Raw genomic sequence first — 23,586 nt, 5'->3', positions numbered from 1 at the left:
TACCAAGGGACAGCTATACAATTTGATATACCTGTCCAGAAATACTACACAGAGGATATCTTTTTTTTTTTTTTTTCTCTCCTGAAACAGGGTCTTACTCTGTCACCCATGCTAGAGTGCAGTGATGTCATCATAGCTCACTAAAACCTCAAACCCCTGGGCTCAAGCGATCCTCCTGCCTCACCCTCCTGAGTAGCTGGGACTACAGGTGCATGCCACCATGCCTGTCTAATTTTCAATTTTTTGTAGAGACTGGGGTCTCACTCTTGCTCAGGCTGGTCTCCAACTCCTGGCCTCAAGCAGTTCTCCCGCCTCAGTCTCCCAAAGTGCTAGGATTACAGGCCTGAGACCCCACACCTGTCCAATATCTTTAAAAGCTGACTAGCTGAAGAGAGCAATTCTTAACTGTATCACATAAGGTTAACTAGTAACTAGTTAACGTGATGGAATTGTAATAAATTTCTGTGAGCTAACAACAGTAGCAGTTTGTTATAGGTGAATAAATTGCTGACACAATTCTAGAATCATTTTTTACTTAATTAGATTTCCTTACTCAGTTTTTAAATAGGAAAAGTAAGGCACAACAGGCTTGACTTACCTAAGGTCACTCAGAAAAGCTATATGGTGTCAGATTCTAGAGTTTTCACTCTTAAGAGAACCAGCTCTGGAGCTAGACAGACCTGGGTTTCAAATCCCACTTCTACCCTTTACAGGCTGGGTTACCTTCAACATGTTCCTTAATCTTTTAAACCTTAATTTCCTTACCTGTAAAATGTAGTTAAGTAGTGCCACACTTACCCTTAGTTTTGCTTTTTGTGGTTGCGGTTACCCACATTCAACTGTGGTCTGAAAATAAGTGAGTACAGTACAATAAGGTATTTTGAGGGAGAAAAAAACCACATTTACATAACTTTTATTACAGTATATTTTATTCTATTTTATTATTGTTAATCTTACTGTGCCTAATTTATAAATGAAGCTTTATCATAGGTATGTATGTATACATAGGAAAAAATATAGCATATGTAGGGTTCAGTACTATCGACAGTTTCAGGCATCTACTGGGGGTCTCAAACATGTCCACCGAGGATAAGGGAGGACTATGATAATATCTACCTTTTATGATTATTGTGAAGATTAAGAGAGATAATACCTGGTAATCACTGCATTGTGGATGGAACAGTACAGAAGCTCAATAAATGTTATTATCTTTGGCCCCCAACTTTTCCAGTGTTGACTCTCTGTTCTTATTGCCAGTTTCTGCTCTGGGTTTAGAAATCATTTGTTTAACATAATATAACCCAAATTTATCTTCTTCTTCAAACATACTTCTCTTGTCTTCTCTCAATGGATTATTGGATTCCTTCTCTCAGTAGCTGCAAACTTGGAGTGATTTTTGGCTTTCCCTCTTTAATAAGCCGCACATGTCGTTAGTCACTTATATCCTATCGCTCCACAATGTGTTTCAACTGGGCCTCCTTTCTATTCCTTTTGACCCTCCAGGTCAGGTCCTCATTTACCCTTGCATCAAATGCATAGCACGTCTTCTTTCCTCAACTCCTTTTTTCTTCTGTACACTGTAATCAAGGCCAATATTTTAACACATTTATTTGATAGTCATTTGTGCATATATTCTTTTCTGCTCATTAAAAGTTCTTGCTAGGCAGAAAATATTTTGAACTGACTTTTGTATTACTAGTGCCTAGCACAAATGCCTTGCACACAGCCAAAACTGCAAATTGGAACTGAATTCATTATTTTTCAGCCACCAAAATTTTCTTCTTCCTATTATATCAATTTTTCTACTTTAAGTGTTATATTTTTAATGTTTCTGCAGCATTCTTGAGACTACTTTTAAGTAGCTTCCTTTTTTCATTCAATTAGTGTGAATAGGCTAAAATAATAATACATTATTTCCTTTCACTCAGAATTTGCATTTTTTTAAAGGAGATCTTTTTATAAGAAAAAGCTCATTAAATTGTAGATGTATGTACTGAATTCTGTATGTCATATGTTCTGGTCTTGTATAAAAGTTGTTTACTTTTGGGGTAATGTAGTTTTAAAGGATTTTTGGAAGACCAGATGAAGGTATGTGGTACCTTTTGTTGTGGCACTGCTTTTAATAGGAATGCAGTTTTATGCCCCACAGATGTAAGTCTCTTTGGAGAGGGATATGATTATAATACCTAATTTAATGACTAGTGATATGGTTTGAATATCCCTTCCAAAACTCATGTTGAAATTTGATTGCCATTGTGACAATATTAAGAGGTGGGACCATGAAGAGGGGATTAGGCCATGAGGGCTCTGCCCTCATGAACAGATTAATATCGTTATCCTGAGAGTAGGTTTGGCCCTGTTTTGTTCTTATCCTCTCACCTTTCACCATGGGATGATGCAGCATGAAGGCCATCACCAGATGCCAAGATGCCAGTGTCATGTTCATGGACTTCCCAGCCTTCATAACTGTGAGCTAAATAAATTTCTCTTCATTATAAATTACCCAGTCTGTGGTATTCTGTTATAGAAACATAAAACAGACTAAGACAACTAGATACAAATTATTTCTTTTTCAGTAAACAAGTAGAAGTTTAATTTAACACAATGCCTCTGTGCAAGTACCTAGATAGAAAATAAATGTAGGTTTAATCACTGAGAAAAGTAATTATTGATATGCTTTAGTAGTGGAGACTTTGAGGCACTGCATATTAAACCGAATGCATTAGTACTGTTTCAAGTCTGAATTTTAAATTTGTTTAGATCATCACTGAATGCTTTTATATGTATGCTTTGATTCTTTCACCTTAATGTCTTTGCTTTGTATGAAGTTATTTTGCCCTTACTGTTTTGTTGCTTCTAGTGATTGCTCTTAAGATTTATTGATTCTTCTGCCTTTTTCAATCTGCTGTTAAACCCATTCAATGAATTTTTATTTCAGTTACTGTATTTTTCAGTTACTGTTGTAGCATTTCCATATGAATCTTTTTTTATAGTTTTCACTTCTCTCTGATTCCCTGAGGTTTATTTATTAAACTGTATGTTTTTATGTTAAATATATTTATAGCAGGTGCTTTAAAGTCTTTGTCCACTATTCTGACAGCTGGGTCCCCTCTAGATTGTTTTCTACTGAATGCCTTTTTTTCCCTTATAATGGTTCACATTATTTTGGTAATTTTCATTATATACTAGACATTATGGATGGTACAGTATAGAGATTCTGGATTCTATTATCCTTCCTGAAAGAATATTGATTTTTGGGTTTTGTAGGCAGTTCAGTTAGTGTCTTACCATCTTGAACTTGTATGGGCGTGAATTGATGATTTGTTGGGGGGAGATCCAGAAAAGCCTTCGAGTCCTCAATCTTTAAACTCTGTCTTTTCTATGGATTTTGTCAGGGTTTGGATAAGTCTTTGTTGGGGCTGGTTTAGTATAGTCATTACTCTGAATTGTAGTCCTTATTCTTGATGTGACACCTGACATTTCCGATGGCTCAGATGGCTGCCTAGGGTGTTAACATATCTCCAGTCTGGCTGGGCCAGAATTCCAACATCTTTAAGCATTCCTTGACCTTTATTATCTCTTTTCTCCTCTGATTCTGCATTGTGTGTTCTCAGGTAAGCCTTCGGTGATATCACCCTACACACATACAGCCAAACCTTCAAGCAGGAACTTGCTGAAGACCTGTACACAGACTGCAGTCCTGTCCCCCATGCTGTTCCCTCCTCTCTGCCCTGCCCCACTGATTCCAAGAACTTCAGATACCCAAAACTTTAATACACTTCGTGAATAAGCTCAGCAGAACCATTTCAGCTCATTGCACTGGAGCTGAAAAATTGTACCTGTGGGAAGCTTAGAATTACTGTCTGCCCTTTGCCTCTGGAGACAGTTGCCTCATGTGTGCTTTGTCCAGTTTTGTGGGTGTGTATGGTAGGAAACTTAGTAGTGGTAATTACTCCATCTTAGCTGGCATAGAAATGTTGTCATCCTTCTTTTAAATATTTGCCACTCTTATACATGAAAAGTAGCATTTTATTTTAGTATTCCTAATTACTAGTAAGGTATCTTTTTATGCGTGGATAGTCTACTTGTATTTCTACTATTAGTAATAATTTCATGTACCTTTCATTTTTTTCTTTTAGGCTTTTGGTCTTTTTCTTATATTTAGAAACTATATATAAAGATATTAATACTATAACATATATGTTAGAAATATATTCATATTTTTAGTCTAAATATATTCATATATTTATAGTTTTTTTTTTTAACCTTAGAAATGTTTAAGTTTCAGGTAGAAAGAGCTGTTAAAACTTTTCCTCTGTAATCTTTGTATTGTATTGTAAATCTGGTGTTACTCCCTTGCTAGTGAAGTAGAAAATTGGATGTTATTATGAAACAGTGTTTCATAGACATGGGATAGTAGGCAGAATAGGACTCAGATTCCTAAGTGGAAGGAAATCCCACAATTGCATGAGATTATTGCATGGAGCCAGTTACCAGGCTGCAGTGCAGGGAGAATAAAACAGAGGTTGGTGGTCCCACTGAGTTGAGGAGATAGACTTTAGGGAGGCCCTGGCAGGTAGAATTTGCAAGGCAAGAGTATCAGAGAGGATGGAGCTGCACAGAGAGAAAGCTCCAGATACCTGCAAGAGAGTCCACTTGAGTCTTTGAGTACTGATTGGCATATGCATGAGACGAACCTACATAAGGCCAGGAAAGGAATAGGTAGAACAATTTCTTGAGCTCACAAAGGTCTGGGAATAGTTGAGTTCCCAACAGCCAGAGTAGAAAAGACCTCAATACATGGGGCATTGGATATAGTCATCAGAAGAGTTTAATCTTTTATTGGGGATAAATTAGCCCTAGACTGAAGGTTGCTCTGGACCTGCCCTAACAAAGCTTATAAGTAAGTCTCAAAACAATGAACTGAGCTGGGCGTGGTGGCTCACACCTGTGATCCCAGCACTTTGGGAGGCTGAGACAAAAAGATCACTTGAGGCCAGGAGTTCAAGACCAGCCTGGACAACATAGTGAGACCGAGTTTCAACCATGACAACAAAAAAGAATGAACTGGTTCCAAGTTACCTAACTGCACTCCAGAACAAAATAAAACACTATTTAAATTAATACAGCAAAATCCAGTAACAATTTATGTAACATTTACAATGTCTAGTGTCCAATCAAAAATTAGCAGCCATGCAAAGAAGAGAATATAACCTCTAATACAGAGGAAAATCAATCAACAAAAACAAAACCAGAAATGACAGAGATGCTAGAACTACCAGGCAAGTATGTTAAAATATCTTATGTTTTATATTTTGTATGTTCAAAGATAGAAGAAAACATGAGCATGCTAAGAGAAACATTTTTAAAAACTAAGATGAAATTTCTAGATATGAAAAATATATAAAATGAAAACATACTAGGTGGATTATATAGAAGGAAAGACCAGTGAATTTGAAGACATAGAAATAAAAATATCCAAAATGAAGTGTAGAGTGAAAAAAATTGGAAAATATAAATGGAGCATCATTGACATGTTGTAATGTAATGTAATTTGCCTTAATAAAGTTAAATTGGAGTCTAAGGAGGAGAAGAGGGTCTATGGAGGCAGAAAAAATATATATTCAAAAAAACAATGAAAAGTTTCTAAATTTGATGGAAACTATAGGCCCATAGGTCCAAGCTTAATAAAGCTCAAGCAGAATACACACAGCACTTCAGAAGCCAAACTTGCCAAAGAAAAATGAGCCATCACTAACAGAAATAGGACAATAGTAGACTTTTCTTCAGAACTATGCAAATGAGAAAATGATGAAGAGACATCTTTAAAGTAAAGTACTGAAAGAAAAAAAGTCAACTTAGAAGTCTTAATCCAGTGAGAAAATATCTCAAAAATGAAGATGAAGTAAAGGCTTTTCAGAAAAACAAGAGCTGAAGGAATTCATTGCCAGCAAATCTACACTACTAACTGATGTTAAAGGAAGTTCTTCAGGTAGAAGGTAAATGATACCAAGATCAAAATTTAAATCTATACAATGAAATGAAGAGCGCCAGAAATGGTAAGTCTGTGGGTGAATACTGTATCTTTTAAAGCATAATTATTTGTTTGGAAAAAGTGAAAACCTGAATAAAGTATGTAATGTATTAATGTTAATTTTAGTCTGACATATGTACTATAGGAGTGTAAGATGTTAACATTAGGGGAAATTGGATAAAGGACATAAGGAATCTCCGCACTACGTTTGCAACTTTTCTAAAAATCTAAACTTATTCTAAAAAGCCTATTTAAAAATAAAAGATTTACTACTTAAAGCATAAAAAAAAAAGTTTTATGGGTTTATAGTATATGTAAAACTAAAATGTATGACAGTAGCACAGAGGTCAAAGAGAAATGGAAGTATATTGTTGTATAGTTTTTATACCATATGTGAAGTGGTATATTATTTTAAGGTAGACTGTAATAAGTTAGAGATGTATATTGTAAACCCAAGTGTTTTGTGAAAATCCCAGGACAGTACAGGAAAACCATCCCCAAACTGAGAGGGAACTGAGCAACCAAAGAATGACTCACACAAGAACAGCTTGACAAGTTAGATTTGTTTATTAGAGGTTACTTACTAGGACACTTGCTCCTAAGTGGTACAGGAATTTCTTCCACAGGAGCTTTCTTGCATGAAGAATCTACATCTGCCCACCCTGTGGTGTTGCCTTAAATCTCTTCCCAATGAATAATGCAAAGTTTTTACATTGTATCTTTGCTTGTTCATAGTGAAACATATCATGCAGGTGTAGTACCACCATCATACGCAACCCATGCTATGTTAATGATATTACAGTTTCCCACTAGGCAGGTATTTTAGTATTACAGTTAACTAAAGGGCATTACAGGACACCCAAAGCAGCTCTAAAGCAGTCAGGGCCAGTCTGAGCCAGCCATTTCAGGGCAAGAAAGTTCTGAGGCACCCAAGAAAAGTGCTGGGCACTTTTCCGAGGCCCAGTAGTTATCTTGGTACCTATTTAATCTACTTTGTAACAATTTTGCTGAGCACTCTGGGCTAGCAGAGTGTTTCTGTTATGTGTTGGGGAACCTGCATTTTTCCCTCACCTAGAATAATCACACAGAAAAAAAGGACATATAGATAATAATCCAACAGTGGAAATAAAATGGAAGCGTTAGTGGGAAAAAAACCAGTTGATCCAAAAGATAAAAGGAAGATGAAACAAATGGGAAAAAAGATGTCAAGATGGTAGTCTTAAACTCAGTGATAACAATAACTACATTAAATGTAAATGGTCTAAACATCCCAATTAAAAAGTAGAGCTTACCAGATCTTATAAACATTAAAGAATGAACTCATGCATTTCAACATGGATGAATTCCAAAAGCATGCTTAATGAAAAAAGACACAAATGATTACATACTGTATGATAACATTTACATGAAATCCTATAACGGGTAAAACAGAAAACAGATCAGTAGAGCTAGCAGTAGAGGAAGGAAATTGACTGAAAGGAAATAGGAGGGAACTTTTGGGGTGATGAATATGTTCTATATTATGATTGTGGTTCTGACTATACATTTCTCAAAACTCATCTACTTGTACACTGAAAGTATGTGAAACTTATTGTATATGAATTATATCTCCATAAAACTGTTTGACATCACATAGCTAATTATATGCATGAGAGAATTTAAGGAATGTAAAGATCAATAAAACTACTTTAAATGAAATGGAGAAAAATCAGTGCTGAAAAACAATATATTCAGACTGTTAGAAATTAATATGATATATAAAATGAGCTTTAATTATCTACTACATTTTAAATGTATTTTTAAATTATCAGGTTGAACTAAAGCGACAATACAATGACCACCATTCAAAATTGAGAGGTCTTTTACCTGGCCGTCAGTGGTATGAAATTCAAGCATACAGGGCCTTAAACCAGGCCCTAGGTAGGTAAGTAGAGTCAAATTTAATATAATGTTACTGTAATTATCTGTGACCAGGGATATATATAGAGCTAGTCTTGCTACTTTACTTTTTATAATAAATTTGGTAAAATTTTATTTAACTGATGTCATTTAAATGATGTCACATGCAGAAGTTGAAAAGAATAAATAAACTAGACCGAAAACAAAACTCACAATCTGCTAAAGTTTAAAGAAATTTTATGATCGGTCAAACAATGAATGGCACACAAAGGTGCTCAGTAAATATTTATTAAAGGAAGGTCACCACCGAATAAAAAAGTTTTGTGAACATCAAAGCTCAGATGATGATTTTATAGATAACCAACCCTTTTCCTTCCTCCCCCAATATGTCAGGGAATAAAATTAATATACTAGTTGTGAAGAGGTATTCCATTTACAAAGTACACTTTCAATAATTGAAAATATGTAGAATCCGTGTATCTTTTACTTTTATCAAATACAAACAAAATCTCTTATACTGCCATGTGAGATCTTGTAATTGCATAATTTTTTATTCAGCTTCTATGTAAAGAGGGCATCTAGCAGGAAAAAAATATCATTTCCATTTTAATGTCACTTCTAAGGTTTAGATAACAGTGTGATTGCAATCTGTACTTTCCTGTGTCTTCTACATATGGTGATAATGTTGACGGATAACATTGAAACTGAAGAATATTGATTAATTAAAGAAAGAAAAGATAAAATAGTTACTTTTTTGAGAAGTAGAAATGGGCAGTAAAGTCTTTAGCAAATCATTCAAGAAGGGTTAAAACAAGCCATGGTCATGGTACTAAAGAATTAACACCAACTAAATAACATTTAATCATAATACTCCATTTTTGAAGAATTCTTACCCATTAAAATTTGTGTTTTTACTAGTTTTTAAATTAAATCATTATTTTATACAGTCATGTGGATATGTTCTGAGAAATGGGTTATATGGCGATTTTGTTGTTGTGGGAACATCATAGAGTGTACTGAAACAAACCTAGATGGTATAGCCTACTGCATACCTAGGCTGTATAGCATAGCCTATTGCTCCTAGGCTATAGACCTGTTCAGCACGTTACTGTACTGAATACTACAGGCAATTGTAATACAATGGTAAGTATTTGTGTCTCTAAACATAGAAAAGGAACAGTAAAAATAATAAAGTATAAATATGTGTTATATGAAAAATAGTACACCTGTACATGGTACTTACCATAAATGGAGCTTACAGGACAGGAAGTTGCTCTGGGTGAGTGAGTAGTGAGTCAATGTGAAGGCCTAGGACATTACTGTACACTACTGTAGACTTTATAAACACTGTACACTTAGACTACACTAAATTTTTTAATATTTTTCTTCAATAAATTACCCTTAGTTTCCTTTAACTTTGTTACTATAAAAGAATCAAGAAGTTATAAAGTAACATTTAGCTTAAAACACAAGCACATTGTACAGCTCTACAAAAATATTTTTTCTTTATATCCTTATTCTATAACCTTTTTCCTACTTAAATTTTTTTTTTCCTTTTAAACTTTTTTGTTAAAATCTAAGGCACAAACACACACATTAGCCTAGGCCTACACAGGGTCAGGATCATCAATATCACTGTCTTCCACCTCCACATCTTGTTCCGTTGGAAAGTCTTCAAGGGCAATACATAATATGTACAGAGTTGTCCTCTCCCTGTGGTAACACCACCTTCTGGAATACCTCCTGAAGGACCTACCTGAGGCTGTTTTATAATTAACTTTTTTTTTTGTTTTAACAAGTAGAAGGAGTACACTCTAAAATAACAATAAGAATTACTGTATAAGAAATACATAAACCAGTAACATAATATTTTATAGCAGTAATAAATAAGTATTGTATATAATTGTATGTGCTCTACTTTTATATGACTGGCAGCACAGGTTTGTTTACACCAGCATCATCAGAAACACATGAGTAATGTGTTGTGCTACAACATTAGGAAGGCTAAGACATACTAGGCAGTAGGAATTTTTCAGCTGTTTTCTGTTATAATTTTATGGGATCACTGTCATATATGTGGTCCATCATTGACTGAAATATCATGCAGCACATGACTATATCATGATTTCATATTGTAGGACATCAACATTCAATTTATAAACACTAATTAGTTTTTGTACAACTTAATTTAAGATACTATATTCTCTATTTGTGAAACTGTAATTAGCTTACCCATGTAATAATTATTTACTTAGTGAGGCTGTAATGCATTTGGATAATTCATATAAAAGAAACAGGTTAAGGCCAGGCGTGGTGGCTCACGTCTTTAATCCCAGCACTTTGGGAGGCCAAGGCAGGACGATCACTTGAGGCCAGGAATTCGAGACCATCCTGAGTAATGTAGTGGGACAAAAATAGAAAAATTAGCCAACTGTGGTGGCTTGTGCCTGTAGTCCCATCTACTCCAGAGGTTGAGGCAGGAGGATGACTTGAGCCCAGGAGTTTGAGGTTGCAGTGAGCTACAGTGATGCCACTGCACTGTAGCCCAGGCAACGGAGCGAGACCCTGTCTTGGAAAAAAAAAAAAAAAAAGGAAAGAAAAGAAACAAGAGTAAAATCACTAAAACATGACCATTTGACATATTCGCATTTCAGCCAGAAGTCCTGCAGCTAATCATAATCTGACCTAGCTGAATCCAGAATTTAGATTTTTCTCAAGTTACATTAGTCCATTTGCACATTAGCAGATCAGATTTACATATATATATAACTGATAGCATAGGACTACAACTAGATTTAAGTCCCAGAACACATCACTCACTCCCTTCCCCATCATTTCAGAATGGTATTCTGTAGGTGTTTTTCTTCAATCTGAGTGATTCAGTTCTATGGCTAAGCTACTGACACCCTGCTGCCCTTTTCTGCCTAGAAATCCCATTTTACTTGGAAATAAGTTGCACTGCAAGTTGTTACTGAAGGATTTCATCTGCTTACTTTGTCTCTCCCTGCTGATTGACCTGTTTTGTTTGAATTTTAATATTCAGCTAATAGTTTCTTGGGGAGCTTGAATATATATTTGAAATTCTTGACTTTTAGTCATTATACTCAATTTCAGAAAAATAAATATTACCTCAGTTGATTTTTTTCCTGTTAATATAAGCAATACCTTGAATTTCAAGAAACCATATGACATAAGTTATATTCATATCCTACTTTGTCATTTATAAACTTTTTCTACATACATTATCTCATTTGATTCTTCCATTGATCACTTTCAATAGTAGTCCATGTTGGTAGTCCATGTTTCATTTGATTGTTTTATTTTTAGACTGATTGTGAGAGATTAAATTACTTTTCTAAGGTCACATAGCTACTAACTGGCCTTTTACATCTTGGTCCCACCTACTTCTAAAACTGCAAGGCCTGCTTTTTCATCGTTATGCCCTACAAATTTTTCACTATTAAACATTAACATCTCACTATTAAACATACCATATTCTTTCATTACTGTCTACCTTAGCAATAAGTTACCATTACCATTCATTTGGCAAATTTAGCAATCAAAACCTAGTTGAAGGTCATGTCCTTCATGAGGACTTTTTAAATTTTCCAACTAGAGTTATTTAAACCTTAGTAAACATAGCATTTTGTATGTTATCTGCATTATAGCATATATCTCATTGTATTGTAATAGCCTGTTTATGTATCTTTTTTCTTCCCTGAACATGTGTTCATCAACCGTGTGTCAGTTTGGGACATATATTTTTAACAAATGCTTGTTGAATTTAGTGAGGTTCAGTGCTTTTTCCCACTATACCACATTGCCCAGAGAGCTTTTAGCGCTTCAAAACATGCTTTTGTAGAATATCATAAAAATTATGCGTTTGTAGTAATGATATGTAATACTGTACGTCAAGTATTTTATTAGTTTTTTTAAAATGGAGAGCCCAGCTATCATTTTACTGATTTTCAATGAAACAATATCATCAAGTACCAATTTGTTACAAAGGAACTTATCCTTTTGAAAATCAATCAATAGAATTTTTTAAAATTTTAAAAAAAGGTCAAGTGAATGTTTTATATCATTTCATAAAACTCATTGTGTTGATTGACAGAAAAGGTGCTTATACTCTGAGGCACTCTTCTTATAAGGTATACATCTAGAAGATCTAAAATAAGCAGAAACCAATTGAATTTTATGTTATTTTTTTTAAGCCCACATGGGACTGTTAGAGTATTTGAAGTAATATAAGTCCATGAAATATAATAATAGCCTTTGGAAACATACCAGATGGTTTTGCAACCAGGTTACAACTGTACTGAGTTTCCTAACTAGTCTGCTTTACTTAAAATCTTTGCGTCAAGTGGGCATAATTCATTTGAGCAAGGCAGTATGAAAACAATGGAAAAAAGAAACGGTGAAATCTTTTTCTCTGTTTTGTTAACTTAAATACCTTTCTACCATAGGACGCTTTACACATAAATCAGACTGGAACCAAAATGGAGAGGCACCCGGACTTTCCATTGATTTTCAACATTCTTCTATAGTATTGATAATATTCATCTTCTTCCTATCCTGCCCAATGTTATGGGCTGTCACCTTGGAACCTATGGATTATTTTAATCTCAAAAAAGATTGCCCTATAAAGTTTAGATTTTTAAAGTCTTTATGGAAAAATTGAACATTTATATTACTCTTCACTCCCTGAAAATCCTATGATAGTAAAGGAATAAAAATGTCAAACCTACAACGTTACAAAGAGTGAGAGAGGAGACAATGGCAGACAAGAGTTGTCAACAAATTTTCAGTGCTGCAAAAGAACTGAATTACTAAATGACTTAGTAGACAAGAGAAAGATCAAATTTAAATCTACAGCGATGGCCAGGCACAATAGCACATGCCTGTAATCTCAGCACTTTGGGAGGCCAAGGCAGGATGATCACTTGAGGCCAGGAGTTTGAGGCCAGACTCCCATCTCCACAAAAGATATTTTAAGAAAAATTAGCTGGGTATGGTGGTACATGCCTATAGTCCTAGTTACTTGAGAGGCTGAGCCAGGAGGATCTCTTGAGCCCAGGAATCAGAGGCTGCAGTGAGCTATGATCTCCCCACTACATTCCAGCCTGGGCAACAAAGTGGGACCCTGTCTCAAAAGAAAAATTTTTTTTAATATTTTAATAAATAAATTTACAGTGATTAAAGTCAATAAGAACCTCCAGATTCATGCATGGAAAAGCCTAGGACTTGGGGTACTATAAAGTATCAATGAAAGTAAGGTTAAAAACAGGAGGATTGGTTGCAAGTTAGTGTAAGAAGCAATTAGCACCTTCCCCTACTCAGTTTTACTTCTGGAAAGGTTGAACTAGAGAATCTCTGTATTCTTCAACACCAGGCACAGCTTAAGGTTGTATTAAAGATGGGTGTTAATACATACATATTATGTATATGAGCTCTATGTACTGAATATGAGAACTCCATCCCCTTTTTCTTCTCAGCTCTAAGTAGGCTAACAATCAGTCTTATGTAGTATTCCTCTAGGGAAACTGACCACTCCAAAAAAAAAAAAAAAGTCTACAAATTGGCCCTGTTCCTACCAAATTACCCTACAGCAAAATCTCCCAGCCTAAAAGCCCCACCCATACTTATAGAGTTGCCAATCAGTGTTATAGTACCTTACTCTTAAGTACAGAGTCTTCACCAGAATTGCAAACCAATTCCAACAATACAAAAACAAAGCAGAAGAACTAAGAGAAAACAGAAACAGTACAATAAAATAGAATAAAGATTGGCCAACTTTTTCTATAAAGAGCCAGACAGTTCAGTAGTGCCCCCCTTATCTGCAGAGTATATATTCCGAGAACCCCAGTGGATGCCTAAAACCATGAAATAGTACAGAACCCTATATACTATGTTTTTTGATCTGATAACTGGGATGGCTACTAAGTGACTAATGGGCAGAAAGTATGTATAGTATGCATATGCTGGACAAAGAGACGATTAACGTCCTGAGTGGGACGGCATGAGATTTTATTACACTACTCAGAACAGCACGCAATTTAAAACTTATGAATTGTTTATTTCTGGAATTTTCTATTTAATATTTTCAGACTGAGGTTGACCATGGTAACTGAAACCACAGCAAGTGAAAGCTCAGATAAGGGGGGACTACTGTATATATTTTAGGCTTTGCAAGCCACATACAGTCTCTGTTACATATTCTTTGTTTTTCCTTAACCCCCTTAAAAATGTAAATACCATTCCTACCCTGCAGGCTGTACAAAAATAAGACATGGGTCACATTTGCTCTGTGTGCTGTAGTTTGCCAACTCCTGTATAGTAGAAATCTTTAAAAAAAAAAAAAAAAAAGTATCAGTAATATGCATAAAGAGGTAGAATATTGCCTCCATGAAACAAGAACAAAAAAAAGAAAAAGTTCTTAGAAATTAACATGATACCGACAATTTTTAAATGCTAAATAGAGCTTGGAAAATAAAACTGAAATTTCCCAGGTCAAAATTCATCTCACCATGCAGTTTCCAAGTACCAGGGATAAAGAAAAGGTGTTAAAATCTTCCAGAGACAAAAATGACAGGTGTCATACAGAAGACAGGGAATCACAATTGCAGCAGACTTCTGAAAAGCAATATTGAGGTTAAAAGAGAAATTTATCTTCCAAGTTTTTAGGGAAATTTTTGACTTGCAATTCAAAATACCAATGAACTAGCTGGAGTAACTATATTAATCTCAGATCAAGTAGAATTCAGAGCAAATAAAATTAATAGGGATCAAAAGGGACATTACATAATGATAAAAGGGCCAATTCACCAAGAAGGCATAGCAATCCTAGATGTGTATGCACCTAAAAACAGGGTTTCAAAATACATGAAGCAAAAACTGAGAGATCTGAAAAGAGAAATAGACGAATCCACAATTATAGCTGAAGACTTCAAAATTCCTCTCTTAGTAATTCCTCTTCTCTACTAAGAACCGGTAGACAAACTGTTAAAGATATAGAAGACTTGAACAACATTATTAACCAATGGGATCGAACTGACATTACAGAGCATTCCACTTAACAATAGGAAAGTAAACATTATTTCAAGTGCACATAGAATAGTTACAGTGTAGACCATTGTCATGCCTGGTTGACCATTAAAAAGTCATACCAAGTATGATCTCTGATCATAATAAAATTAAACAATTAAACTAGAAATCAATAACAGAAAAATATTCAAATACTTGGAAATTAATCAGGATACTTCTAATTAATCCATAGATAGGAACTCTCAAGTAAAACTAGAAAATATTTTGAACTGATCAAAAATGAAAATATATCAAAACTTTCAGGCTGCAGCCAAAGCAGTGCTCAGAAAGAAATTTATATCATCAAATGCTTATTTTAGAAAAGAAGATCTCAAATCAATGATCTGAGTTTCTACCTTACTCTTCCTTAGAAAAGGAAGAGTAAAATAAATGTAAAGCAAAGAGAAAAAAAGGAAATGATAAAAAACAAGTATAAATCAATGAAATTGAAAACAAAACAACAAAGGAAATCAACTAAACTGAAATCAGGCTCTTTGAAGAGATCAATAAAGTTGATAAACCTCTAGCAAAATTGACCAAAAAATGAGAAGCCACAATTACTAATATCAGGAATAAAAGAAGTGATATTACTACAGATTCCACAGACATTAAAAGGATAATATGAGAATACTGTGAATAATTCTATACATACACATTTGATAACTCAGATGAAATGGATAATTCCTCAAAACCCACAAAATACCAAAACTCACCCCAAGATGAAATAGGTCAATAGTCCTCTATCAAAGAAACAAAATTATAGTTAAAAGCCTTCTGAAAAAATTGTCCACACAGATGGGTTCACTAGCAAATATTGCCAAACATTTAAAGAAGAAATATTAATAGCACCAATTCTACATGATCACTTCTAGAATATAGAAGATGGAACCCTTCCCAATTTATTTTGAGGCCAGCTATTAAAACCAAGTGAAGACTGTACAAAAACAAAAGAAAACGAGAAGAAAACTACAGACCAATATCCCTCTTGAACATTGCTGAAGACATTCAAGTATTAGCAAACTGGATGAGGTCCTCAAAACTGTCAAAGACTTCTAAAAATTCTAAAAGCAATGAGAAAATAGGCAAAAGCAGTTATAATCAACTGTATCAAAACTCTAGATATTAACCAAAGGTTACAGCATTTCCAGAAAGCATTTATTTATGAAAATAAATGAATCTCATTACAAACAGTGAGCTTTGTGGAATTTTAACTTGCCCTATTCCTATCCCCTCTTTCCAAGTTCACAGTAGCCTTATAAACCAACAGCCTGAAATCATGGTGAAAGCCAGCAACCTGACAGTCATGAAGGGGAAAAATGGGCCTGGAGTGCATTCCCAGAGACTTGCCATTATATTACCTGTCCCCTGGAAGACGCTGCTCACAAGGCTATCTTTATTTGACCTGACTCAGAACTCACCCAGGCAATTGTTTAACTTTATAGCTGCCTGAGACAATGAATGACATTGGAGCAATTAAGAGGCTAGCTAAGAAAAAAAATTAAATAGAAAAGCTGAGAAATGAGATGTCCATAGGGGGCTTTAAAAGTTCTCACATATTCCTGAGACTTTAGTGGGACATGCATATGTGTAAGAAAGACTATGCTTATGACCAGGGATGTACACATGCTAAGGAAAGGCCTAAGGCGGCCCTAAGCTACCACCTTGATGCTCTGCTGAAACAGAAAGTGAAGACCGAGGCAGAGTTGTTACCTGCCTTGCTGAGGGTTGAAAGTGTGTCCCAACACACGTGCAGAGCCTCCTGGCGGAGAATGGGAGATACATTGGTCCTAAAGAAATCTGTCTTATCACTAGCTGACTATTAAGCTAACCAAGCAGTCTTCAGTGGCCACACGTGACAGAATACAGATTTACAGAATTATTTCAGAAAAGTCACGACAACAAAAAACCTTGAGGAGGGAGAATAACCTGATTTCTAGACTTGCCACATTATGTTATTTAAAGTGTACTGTTTTGGGCCAGGCATGGTGGTTCACACCTATAAATTCCAGCACTGTGGGAGGCCAAGGCAGGAGGATTGCGTGAGGCCAGTAGTTCAAGACCAGCCTGGGCAACATAGCAAGGCCCTATCTTTACAAATAGTTTTAAAAGAAATTAGCTGGGCCTGATGGTGCATACCTGTAGTCTCATCTACTCAGGAGGCTGAGGCAGGAGGATCACTTGAGTTCGAGGTTATAGTGAGCTATGATCACGGCCACTACACTCTAGCCTAGGCGATAGAGTGAGACCATGTCTCCAAAAAAAAAAAAAAAAAAAAAAACCAAAAAAGTCCTGTTCTCAACAAAAATTATTATACAGGCAAAGAAAGAAAAAAGTGTATCCATACACTAGGGAAAAAAATAATCAATAGAAACTGTCCCTAAGGAAGCCTAGACATTTTACTTAGCAAATAAAGCTAGTTTAAATATGTTCAAGAACTAAGGAAACTGTGTCAAAAGAACTACAGGAAATTATGGGAATGGTGTCTTGCCTCACCAATTAGAGCATATCAATGAAGAGATATTTTTATATGAAATCAACAGAAAGTAGAACATTGAACAAAACTAAACCAACAACTCCAAACAAACCTAGCAGATATCTATAGAACACTTCATTCAACAACAGCAGAATATACATTCTTCTCCAGTTAACATGGCACATTCTTCAGGATAGATCATATGTTAGGCCATAAAATAAGTTTTCATAAATTTTATAAGGTTGAAATCATTAAAAGTATCTTTTAAACACAAAGAATGAAACTAGAAATCAGTAACAGAAGAGAAAAGCAAAAATCACAAATATGTAGAAATTCAATCACACACTCTTTAAACAACCAGTGGGTTAAAGAAGAAATCATGAGGGAAATTGGAAAATACCCTGGCAGCGTTATTCATAATAGTCAAAAAGTGGAAACAATGCAATTGTCTATTAACTGAATGAAGTATTGATACATGATATGAGTGAATCTTGAAAACATCCCACTAAGTAAAATAAGCCAGATACAAAATGCTACATATTAATATAATTCCAGTTAAATGAAATGTCCAGAATAGGCAAATCTTTAGGGACAGGGTATATTAGTTGTTGCCAGAGGTAATGGGAAATAATTAGGATAATTGGGAGTGAGTGCTAATGAGCACAGGGTTTCCTTTTTGGAATGGATAATGCTATAGGTTGTACAACCTTATAAATGTACTAAAAACTATTGAATTGCACACTTTAAACTTTTTAAATTATTTTAAAATAAAAATGTTTTTTAAATATTAGTAAGTTGAATCTAGCAATCTAGAAAGAATAATGAACCATGACCACATATGATTAACCTAGGAATACACGACTGGTTCAATATTTGAAAATGAACCAGTGTACACACGTAACCTAGACATCTGTACACCCATAACTTGCTGAAATAAAAAAAAAAAATGAACCAGTGTGATTTCCTATATTAGCAGTTGAAAGAAGAAAAACTACATGATTATATCAATTGATTTTAAAACAATTTTGACAAAATTATGTGTTTCCTCATGATAAAAACTCTAATCAAACTAGTAAAAAGGATGTCTACGTGAAACATACAATTGTTAATAATATTTGAGGTAAAAAATGATCTTTGTAGCTAAGTAAGGTGGTCTTGGAAAATATTTTCTATAATTTTCTTGATTTCAAAATAAAATGTATATAACATTTTTGGATAGAAGTTATCAGTAGTTGGGAGAAGTAGGGGATTTTTAATAAAGCTCTTTTGGTACATTGTACTGGGTAGCTTCTATAACTTTTCATAATAATGAATTGATTAAAGGAATATATAGTCCGGGCGTGGTGGCTCATGCCTGTAATCCTAGCACTCTGGGAGGCCAAGGCGGGAGGATTCCTTGAGCTCAGGAGTTGGAGACCAGCCTGAGCAAGAGGGAAGAGACCCTGTCTCTACTAAAAATAGAAAAATTAGCCAGGTGTTGTGGCACATGTCTGTAGTCCCAGCTACTCGGGAGGCTGAGGCAAGAGGATCTCTTAAGCCCAGGAGTTTGATGTTGCAGTGAGCTATGATGATACCACTGCTCTCTACCCAGGGCAACAGTGACATTGAGAGAGAGACAGAGAGAGAGAGAGAGAGAGAGAGAGAGAAGAAGGGAGGGAGGGAAGGAAAGGAAGGAAGAAATAAATCTGACACACCATTGAGTTTTTCAAATTTCTGTCTGTCCCACTAGAAATCTGGCTTTTATTTTCAACATTATTTGATTTTACCCCTATTTTTTGTAGGTGTATTCGACACAGAAATGATTGGGGAGCTCTTATTCTGGTGGATGATCGCTTCAGGAATAACCCAAGTCGCTATATATCTGGTAAGATTCTCAGCTGGGCTTATGGTAAAAGTCTATAGTAACTACTGGTAACCAGCTGTGGTTTTTTGTTGTGATAAAAACACATAATATGCAATCTATCTTCTTAACAGCTTTTTAAGTGTACAGCACAATATTGTTAACTATAAGCACAATATTATACAGATCTCTAGAACTTTTTAATTTTGCATATCTGAAATTTTAAACCAATTGAACACCCAATTCCCCATTTCCCCCTCCCCTCACCTACTGGCAACCACCACTGCACTTTCTATTTCTGAGTTTGACTATTTTAGATACCTCATATAAGTTGAATCACGCTGTATTTTCCTTCTGTGACTGGCTCATTTCACTTAGCCCAATGTCCTCAAGATTCGTCCATATTGTAGTATCTGACAAGATTTCCTTCTTTTCTATAGCTGAATAAATATTTTATGAATATATTTTATTATATGTATACATTATATCATATTTTCTTTATCCATTCATCTGTCAGTAGACACTTATGTTATTTCTACCTCTTGGATATTGGGAAGAATGCTGCAGTGAACATGGGAGTGCAGCTATCTCTTGAAGATCCCGATTTCAGTTTTTTAAAATAAATACCAGCAGTGGAATTGGTGGATGATATGGTAGTTGAAGTTTAATTTTTCGAGGAACCTCCATACCATTCTCCATAGCAACTGCACTGTTTGACGTTCCAGTTTCTCTACGTCCTCCCTAATGCTTGTTACTTTCTTTTTTTCTTTTCTCTGTTTTTTTTTTTTGTTTCAGATACAGGCAATAGGTATGAGATGATAATTGCATCTCATTGTGGATTTGGTTTTCATTTCCCTGATTAGTGATATTGAGTATCTTTTCATATACCTGTTGGCCATCTGTATGTCTTTGGAGAAATGTCTGTTCAAGTACTTTGCCCATTTTTTAATTGGGTTACTTGGGCTTATCTGTTTGTTGGTTTTTTGCTGTTGAGGTGTAGGAATTCCTTATATATTTTGGAGATTACCCCTTATCACATATGGGTTTGCAAATATTTTCTCTCATTCTGTAGGTGGCATTTTCACTGTACTGCTTGTTTACTTTCCTATACAGAAACTTTTTAGTTTAATGTGGTCCCTTATCTATTTTTGCTTTTATTGCAAGTGCTTTTGGTGTCATATCCAAGAAATTGTTGCTAAGACCAATATTATGAATTTTTCCCCATTTTCTTCTAGGAGCTTTACTGTTTCATGTCTTATAGTTGTAAATCTTGAACACATTTTGAGTGGATTTTCACATATGGTATACTATAGAAGTTCAATTTCATTTCTCTGCATGTGAATATCCTGTTTTCCCAGCACTGTTTGTTGAGGAGATTATCCTTTCCACATTGTGTATCCCTGTTGACACCCTTGTTGAAGATCAGTTGACCATATATGTACAGTTTTCCTTCTGGGCTCTCTATTCTGTTCCATTGGTGTATGTCTTTCTTTTTAGCCAGTACCATACTTTTTTAATTACTGTAGTTTTATAATATATTTTAAAATCAGTAAGTATGATGCCAGCAGCTTTTATCTCTTTTCTCAAGATTGTTTTGCCTATTTATTGTTCTCTGTGGCTCCATATAAATTCTAGGATTTTTTTTCTATATCTGTAAAAAATGCCATTGGGATTTTGACAGGCATTGTATTGAATCTGTAGATCACTTTCAGTAGTATGGATATTTTAACAATATTTAGTCTTGTGATCCATGAACATGTGATTTCTATTTATGTCATTTTTTTTTTTTTTTTTTCTTTTTTTTTTTTTTTTTTTTTTCTGAGACAGAGTCTCCCTCTGTTGCCCGGGCTAGAGTGCCGTGGCGTCAGCCTAGCTCACAGCAACCTCAAACTCCTGGGCTCAAGCAATCCTCCTGCCTCAGCCTCCCGAGTAGCTGGGACTACAGGCATGTACCACTACGCCCGGCTAATTTTTTCTATATATTTTTAGTTGTCCAGATAATTTCTTTCTGTTTTTTTTTTAGTAGAGACGGGGTCTTGCTCTTGCTCAGGCTGTTCTCGAACTCCTGAGCTCAAACAATCCGCCCACCTCGGCCTCCCAGAGTGCTAGAATTACAGGCGTATTTGTGTCATCTTTAATGTTTTTCAGTAATTTTTGTAATTTTCACTGTACAAGTGTTTTGCCTCCTCAGTTACATTTCTGTTCCCAAGTATTTTATTCTTTTTAATGCTATTGAAAATGGAATTTTTCCTTAAATGTTTTTTCTGGTTGTTACTGTGTAGCCATGCAACTGATTTTTGCATGATTTTTGAATCCTGCGACTCTACTGGATTTGTTTATTAGTTCTAACGGGGTTTGTTTGGGAAAATCATTAGGGTTTTCTACATATAAGATCATGTCATCTGTGAAGGGAAATAATTTTACCTCTTCCTTTCCAATTTGGATTTATTTCCTTTTCTCGCCTAATAGTTCTGGCTAGGACTTCCAGTACTGTGTTAAAAAGCAGCAGCAACAATGGACATCCCTTGTCTTTTTCTCATCTTAAAGGAACAGCTTTCAGTTCTTAACCCTTGCATTTGATGTTACCTGTGGGCTTCCCATATGATGTTTATTATGTTGAGATAATATCCTTCTACTACTAGTTTATTGAGAGTTTTTATCATGAAAGGGTATTGAATTTTGTCAGATACTTTCTCTGTATCTGTTAGGATGATAATATAAGTTTTATCCTTTATTTTGCTAATGTAGTGTATCACATTGATTTTCATATTTTGTACCATTCTTGTATCCAAGGATATATGGTATATAATCATTTTAATGTACTGATGAATTCTGTTTGCTGGTATTTTGTTGAGGGTTTTTTCATCTGTATTCAGATGGTCTGTAGTTTTTTTATTTGTTAGTTTGTTCATTGTTTGTTTTTGGTTTTGTTTTTTTTTTGAGACAGAGTCTTGCTCTGTCACCCCAGGTAGAGTGCAGTGGCATCATCATAGCTCACTGCAACCTCAAACACCTGGGCTCAAGGTACCCTCCTGCCTCACCCTCCTGAGTAGCTGGGACTACAGGTATGTACCACGATGCCTGGCTAATTTTTCTATTTTTTAGTAGAGGCGGGGATCTCACTCTTTCTCGTGCTGGTCTCGAACTCATGACCTCAAGTGATCCTCCCACCTCGACCTCCCAGAGGGCTAGGATTACAGGCATGAGCCACCACACCTGGCCCTGTAGTTTTCTTACAGTATTGTTTTCTGGCTTTGCTGTCAGGGAAACACTGGCCTCATAAAATGAATTTTGGAAATATTCACTCTTCAGTTGTTTAGAAGAGTTTAAGAAGGATTGGCATTGATTCTTCTTTTAATGATTGGTAGAATTCACCAGTGAAGTCATCTAGTACTGGGCTTTTCTTTGTTGGAAGGTTTTTGATTACTGATTAAGTGTCCTTACTAGTTACAGGTCTGTTCAGATTTTCTATTTCTATTTATTTTGGTGGGTTGTATGTTTCTAGGAATTTATCCATTTCTTCAAGGTTATTCAATTTACTGGCATATAACTGTTCAGAGGAGTATCTTATAATCCTTTTTATTTCTGTAGCATCAATTGTAATGTCTCTTCTTTCATTTCTGATTTTGAGTCATCTTTTTCTTAATCTAGTTTAAGGTTTATCAAGTTCGTTGATCTTTTCAAAAACACCAACTCTTATTTTTATTGATTTATTCAGTTATTTTTCCATTCTCTATTTATTTCTGCTCTACTCTTTATCATTTCCTTCCTTCTGCTAAAATTGGATTTAGTTTGTTCTTTTTTTTAGACCTGTAGAGTTATTTGAGATCTTTCTTCTTTTTTAATGTAGGTGTTTACCACTATAAACTTTCCTGTTAGTACTACTTTTGCTACATTGTGTTTTTATTTTCATTGGTGTCAAGATATTTTCTATATCCTTTTTGATTTCTTCCTTAGCTGATTTATTGGTTGTTCAAGAGAGTATTGCTTAATTTCTACATATTTGTGAATTCTCCAGTTCTTTTTCTTCTGTTTAATTCTAATTCCATTCTGTTGTGGTTAGAAAAGATACTTGGTATGACTTCAGTCTTCTCAAATTTGTTATGACTTGTTTTGTGACCAAACATGTGATCTGTCCTGGGAAGTGTTCTTTATACACTTGAGAAGAATGTGTATTCTGCTTCTTTTGGGGGGAATGTTTTGTATATAACAGTTAGGTGTCCATTTGATCTATAATGTTTTGTTTTTTGTTTTTCA

General features: G+C 35.0%; 1 protein-coding gene across 1 annotated transcript in view; it reads left to right on the top strand.

Moving 5' to 3' along the window:
• Nucleotides 1-23,586, top strand: part of BRIP1 (BRCA1 interacting protein C-terminal helicase 1) — a 237,298-nt gene that overhangs the window by 202,272 nt on the left and 11,440 nt on the right. The window contains 2 exon segments of the mRNA XM_012648397.1: nt 7,846-7,958; nt 19,271-19,353. Coding sequence (XP_012503851.1) covers nt 7,846-7,958; nt 19,271-19,353 — 196 coding nt within the window.

Source organism: Propithecus coquereli, unplaced genomic scaffold (assembly GCF_000956105.1).
Source record: "Propithecus coquereli isolate 6110/MARCELLA unplaced genomic scaffold, Pcoq_1.0 Scaffold285, whole genome shotgun sequence".
Lineage (NCBI taxonomy): Eukaryota > Metazoa > Chordata > Mammalia > Primates > Indriidae > Propithecus > Propithecus coquereli.
The sequence above is the reverse complement of the archived record's forward strand: the minus strand, read 5'-3'. Positions and strand labels throughout refer to the sequence as shown.